The sequence below is a fragment of the Otolemur garnettii genome, unplaced genomic scaffold (assembly GCF_000181295.1).
Source record: "Otolemur garnettii isolate 467f Iridium unplaced genomic scaffold, OtoGar3 scaffold00072, whole genome shotgun sequence".
In the NCBI taxonomy this organism is placed as follows: domain Eukaryota; kingdom Metazoa; phylum Chordata; class Mammalia; order Primates; family Galagidae; genus Otolemur; species Otolemur garnettii.
Window position 1 is genome coordinate 303170 of NW_003852467.1, and position 6390 is coordinate 309559.

The 6390-nt window shown below is 41.0% G+C and overlaps 1 protein-coding gene across 1 annotated transcript in view; it reads left to right on the forward strand.

The window, feature by feature from the left end:
* The window catches only part of CFAP47 (cilia and flagella associated protein 47), a 296774-nt gene that overhangs the window by 137442 nt on the left and 152942 nt on the right, over positions 1–6390 (forward strand). Inside the window, exon 36 of the mRNA XM_012807582.2 lies at positions 5009–5143. Coding sequence (XP_012663036.2) covers positions 5009–5143 — 135 coding nt within the window. The remainder of the gene's footprint in view (positions 1–5008; positions 5144–6390) is intronic.

Sequence of the window (6390 nt, forward strand, 5' to 3'; positions counted from 1 at the left end):
AATTCTAGCTCTTTCCTTTCTTCCATTCTATTAATCTTGTTTACTATCCACATTCTGAACTCAATTTCTGTCATCTCATCCATCTCTTTATGGGTTGGATCTTCAGATACCTCTGCCACATCCTTCCTTGGGGGTGTTGCTCTACTTTGGTTATTCCTACTACCGGAGTTTTTCTGCTGGCTCTGCCCCATGCTGGATTTACTCTGCTTGGCTAGGTGAGCTGGTAGGAGGAAGTTGAGTTGGGGGCTCTGGGAGTGATATTTTGCTGGCCTTTTTGGGCAAAGGCTGAGACTAGTGTCTGTATCTTTCCCCCTAGAACTTTGCCAAGGATGCAAATAATGCTACGGTCTGAGAGCCTAGAGGTCTGCTTGTCTGTATCTTGTTACAGCTGGTATCTGTTCTACCTTAGAAAATCAATTACTCTGTGTTAAGATCAGCTGTGGAGAAATAAGAGTGATTAAGTCACCCCTCCCCTTACTGGCGATGGTCGGGAAAGGAAAACCACACCTTCCCTCAACCACACCCTCAGGGTATCACTTTAGATAGTTCTTAGGTGATTGGCCCAGTTCAAATGATATGAGACAAGTGTCACAGTTAACACAATTCTCAGGTGGGGGAGTTCGAGAGGTCTCTGGCAACTGTACAGCAGGGATCTGGCAGCACAAGTATGGCCCGCTCTGGTGTTCTGTGGGGTCAGAGGGACCTGCCCAGCAAGTAAAGTATTCTAGGGAGGTTGATGCCTCCTATCCCCCCTTGTACCTTTGTCACATCCAGTCACTGGAGACCCTGAAGGGCTGTGACCTAGTTGCCCAATAAGCAAGTGTGGCAGGGCTCTGTGTCTGCCAGAATCAAAGTAGAGCCAGTGCGAGCTTCACTCAGTTACCACTCTTCGACCTCCACCAGCAAAGGGAACTGAGGCTTGACTATCTTAGGCACTCAGTGACAACTGGAGAATGTTCCACCTGAGGACAATTTGGGCCTGAGAAAATCCAGAGAGCATCAGAGATTCTCTTGTGACCACCAGTTAATTTGCCCAAATCAAGAGATCCAAACCTATTGACCCGGTCAGTACCCACTCTTGGTTGGAAAGATCACAAGGTCTCTAGCAACTAATTAATAGGAGTCTACTAGCAGTATAAGTGTGGCTCGCTCTGATACTCTGAGGAGTCAGAAAGGCCTGTTCAGTAGATAATTTGGAGTAAGGAGGCTGATGTCTCTTTCCCCTCCTTACTCACCCTTCGCTGCTGGACTCTGGTAACCTCAGTCTCAGTTAGCCCCACCAATAGTTTCTGTTGACCCAGACTCTGTAACCCAGTCCTGTCCAATGGGCGAGTGAGTCAGGGTTTTGTGTCTACCAGAGTCCAGGTAAAGTGAATGAGTTCATCAGGGTTTTGTGCCTGACAGAGTCCCAGTAATGTCAAAGCCTTCTCCACTTGGTGGCCACTCTTTATGGCCAGCCAGCAGAGATAGTTGAAGCCTATCTGCCTCTGGCACTCAATGGGAGCTGTAGAATATTCCGCTTCGGTTCTTTCTAAGCCTGGGATTTGTTTTCTTGAAGTCGTGGTTTGCCTCGTTGGGGAGGATGTGTGTTTATCTATCTTTTCTCTCAGTTCAGCTCCCCACTTTCAGCTTCGTTCAGTTCTTCCGGTAGTTGTCTCTCTCCCTGAACTGACGTTTATGTTGAAAGCTAGCTCTAGTGAGCTGTCATCCACTATTCCTCCAAATTGTCATTGAATGTGAAAATTTTATTTGGGGAATATAGCCAACCCAGAGATTTAGCAAAGTACAAAATACATTGAAACTAGGCAGACAAATAAACAGACTAAAATGCTACCAGACATACAAGCACTCCAATGCCCTGACACTCAGCCACATGTAAACAAACAGATAAAGAAGTAAACAGAGCAACAGACAAGCAAGTCAACTAACAGATCAAAAATGAAAGAAGGGAGAAAGAAAAAGAAAGAAAAAAAATAGTGATAATAAAAGATAACCACAGAAATGTTGGTCATAAAATGATAGAGCATACAAATAGGAAAGCAAACAATCCAAGAAGAGAAAGTATCAAGATATATATATATATAATAAAAAGTTAAAAATTAAAAAAAAAGGAAAAGGAGGGAACCACTAGGAAAATTAGTTTTTTTTTTTTTTTGAGTATATACAAACAAGTCTCTTTTTCTCTGTGGTAGGGTTCCAGTTTAAAAAAAAATATATAATTATGCTGTAGTATATTTTCTAGACAACAGGTGGTGCTGTGAGTGGTCCCTACACTACTACCAAAAATAGGGGAAAAGAGGGAAAAAGAAAAAATATATATATATGTATATATAAAGAATCTTTGCTGGTAGGATGCCCAGATTCTCCCTACAACAGTTCCCGCAGAATGTTGGGCATCTTGGATTAACTTCAGATGCCAGTTGGCTCACTGCAGATCATACTGAGTTCTCCGCGCTTCTGGGGGAGGTGTTATGGAGATGCCATTTTGGAGATTTTACATTGCATCTGGTTCCTGGCTGGCCTCCCACTCCTATCTGACCTCCAAACTTGGGACAAAAGTTTGCACTTTGCCAGACTTACAGTCAACTCCTAATTTCCCCTCGAACAGAAAACTGTTGTGGTCTGAGGGAAAAAAGCTGGGGCCACCCCTTCTGTGGTCTGTGTTCAGTTTATTTCCAGTGTAGGAGGGGTTGCTGCCGCTGCCGCTGCCGCCGCCCGTAGCGGCAGGACGTTCAAAAGATTTCTCAGTGTTTGTAGGAAGAGAACGGGTTCCCTGCACTCAACTCCTGTTTTCCCCTCAAACAAATTTGTGTGGTCCAAGGGAAAAGAGCTAGAGTGCTCCTTTTGCCCTCGGAATTTAGTTTATTTCTGATGGGGGAGGGGGCACAGCTTCCACCGCTGCAACAGAAAGTTCAAAAGACTCTTCAGTGATTGCAGGACGGGAACCGATTCACCCTGCCGGTCACCGCGTCTGTGCAGCTCCACACAGACTTCCAAAATTACGGGATGGATCGGTTCCTAAGCAGAGTCCCTTCCCCTCAAGTTTCTGTCTGAATGCCTGGATCCCTAACACCCCAAACTGGGTCCAAATGTCTCCCGCTTCTGGCCGCCAAATTCCGCCCGGGAATCCATGCCTCACCACACTCTCCGCGAGACACGCAAACTCCCCGCGAATTGGGCACAGGAGCCTTTCGTGGGGGGAGGGATTGGTTTCTGTCTCTCAGGAAGCAAGCCGGGACCTGGCGCCGCAGGTCGTGGATGGCGCTAGTTCAGCTGCTGCCCTGAGTTTTTTCTGGCTGACACCATAGTTCTGGGCTACACTTCCAATCCAGCAATTCACCTCTTTGCTGCTCGCCCTGCACTTCTTATCCGCGCAAGGACTCCACGCAGAAGAGATCCAATAAGCCCACTCTCACCTGAAACCGCCAGGAGAGTTGACTCAGGGATGCATCTCCTCCACCATCTTGCTCTGCCTCCTACCTCCACATTTATTAAGAGATCACAGACACTACATAAACTGATAGAAAGAATCCTTCCTTAATGCTCTTGAATTTACTCTTTGGTTTCAAATTGATTAGAATACTAATCCATTTTGTTTCTTAGTGCACGTGTATCTTTTGCCTTATTATTTATCTGTACTGGAAAAAATACTTCCCCAACCACCTCCTTCCTGATCTGCCTGAAATGTTACTCTTGTCATATTTTTCCTCATTCAGAAACCAAGTGTTTCACCTTGGTGTCTAAGACTTCCAGGATGTAGCCCAACATTCCTTAATCTTTTCTCCTATTACTTGTCTCCTCTTTTCTTATGTATTATCCGAATTGTACTTCTTTTATGAGAAAACACTATACTTCTTTATATCTTTACCCTGTTGTACTCTGCTTTTGTGATAGAATGCACCCTTTTCCTCACACCACCCACACCATATTTAACATTCGTCCAAACATTCTCCAAGGTCCATTTAATGTACCACTGCCTCCTCTGGGCTTTTGCTTTAAAATCTCTTGCCATCTTTTATTTCAAGAATGTGTTATTTGTCATTTTTCCTTTTACTCCTTAATTAAAGGATGTATTGAATAAAGGATGGTATCTTAGTCACATTAGTCATTATCCTAGTGTATAGTAAGTATTCTGAGTCCTGACGAACTTTTATGGGGTCTTTTAGGCTCTAAGATCAGTATTCTGCTTAGAACACATTTAATTTGTCTTTTACCAAATAGGTCAACCCTTCAAATTCATAGTAATGTTCTGTTTGTGGTCACTACATTTTAGTGTCATTGCCAATCCGAAATATTTTAAAACAGTTTTAAGCAATTCCATAATTGGTGTACTATGCTCTTCCTCTTTTTATGTATTTTATCTGGATATCCTCTATAGTGGTTAATACTAGGTATCAACTTGACTAGATTAAGGGATGCCAGAGGGCTGGTGAAGAATTGTTTCTGAGTGTGTCTATGAGGGTGTTTCCAGACAAAATAGATGCAAGAATCAGGGGACTGAGAAAGAACTGCTTTCATGATGTGTAGACACTGTCCAGTCTGCTGTGGGCATGGCTAGAACAAAGCAGGCTGAAGAAGGGGGGCAGTCAGGGTGCTTGGTTTTTTCTTTGCACTGCTCTTTCTCTCTCTTTGGGAATAGAGCCTTTTTCTTCTCTTGCCCTTGAATGTTAGTCTCTAGGTTAACAGCCTTTGGATTCTGGGACTTGCACCAGTAATATCCTGGGGGCTCTCAGGCCTTTGGCCTCAGACTAAGGGCTGTGCTATTAGCTTCCCTGATTTTAAAATTTTGGACTTGGACTGAGCCACAGTATCCTCTTCCCTAGGAGACACCACTGGTTTCTCATTCTCCAGTTTGTAGTGGCCTCTTGGGGCATTTGCATTTGTTATCCTGTGACCATATCTCCTTAATAAATTCTTGTTCATACTGTGTAGATATATCCTATTGCTTCTCTCCCTCTGTATAACTCTAATAATTCCTCTGATTTCCATTTCTCTTCTTTGAAACTAGGCCACTGACATCTGTGACCCAAACCCGATCATGATGCTTATGCTTTGCGTCTACATGTATGAAAGGCTGCCAACATACCTGCCCAAAAAGGTGGTGCCCTTTAATTGTACTCTACATGACACCGTGATGAGACAGGTAAGGATATCTATGAGACAAAAATTCACATGGAGTTAAACACTTAAGCAGGTTTTCAGATATTTCTTTCCCAACCCCACATTAATAGCAAGTTAATAGTATGTATTAATTTTAATAATAATCTTTTAATTATAGTTTTGTTAAAATTGTATATAATTTTGTTACATTGAATAAGCCTTATCTCAAATGTTGCTCCTTCTAAGCCAAAGGTCTGGATGTGTGAACAGGGCACCAGCAGTTTCTCCTTAATAATAATTAGCACTTCTGATAAAATGATGACTCCTTCCCATTCTCATTTTGCACAAAATATTATTATTTTATGTTCACCGCTTTGGTAAGATTCATGTTTATTCTTTTTTCTCGGGATTTTTTATGTATCCCTCTTCATATTTAATTGGGGAGGTGAAAAATTATATATATATGTATTTTTTGTGCAAAACTTATTCATATTTAGTCTTTAAAAAGTATGTCCTAGTGATCTATGATTTGTAATTGTAACTTCTTTGAGAAAATCACTGTTTAGCCTCCCTAATGGCATGAGTAATGGTTGGTAAGGATTTAGTTAAAAATTGGGAAAAACCAGGTTTGTCTCAAAGTGTAAAGGGCCAATTTAGGTAAAGAAACGCCTCACCTTCTAATTGTTTTTATTAGTAAATATAAGATACAATCTCTTTCATTTAATTTTATTATTTTCTTTTTTTGTAAGAAAAAGAAATATGAAATCCTGGAGAAATTTTCAGCAGTATCTACTATGATAATTTTCTAATTGGAATGATATTCAAGGGCTTTGGATACTAACTGGCCTTAACCTATAATTATGTGAGAGAGGATTTCTGACTTAAAATAAAATTTCAGAAGAGTTTAAAAATGTTTTGCTTAAACCGGCAGGGGAGAAGATTCTAGAATTTAGTTAAGTAATTATTTGTTATATTTAATTCTTATTACGCATTCTCTAATTCTGGCCACAAGTTTGTGTTTCTTTATACCATTTAATTGTTGCCATTTTTTAAACAAAATTTTTTGGTTTCATTGATTTCTTTGCCTCATTTTCTTTTCTTTTTTTTTATTAAATGATAGCTGTATACATTAATGCAAGCATGAGTTACAGTGTAGTGTTTTCATATACATTTTGAAATACTTTCATCAAGCTGGTTAACATAGATTTCATGTCATTTGCATAGTCATTGTGTCAAAACATTTATATTCTAGTTCTAGAAAAGTTCACTTGTACCCTTGTTAGACAGATA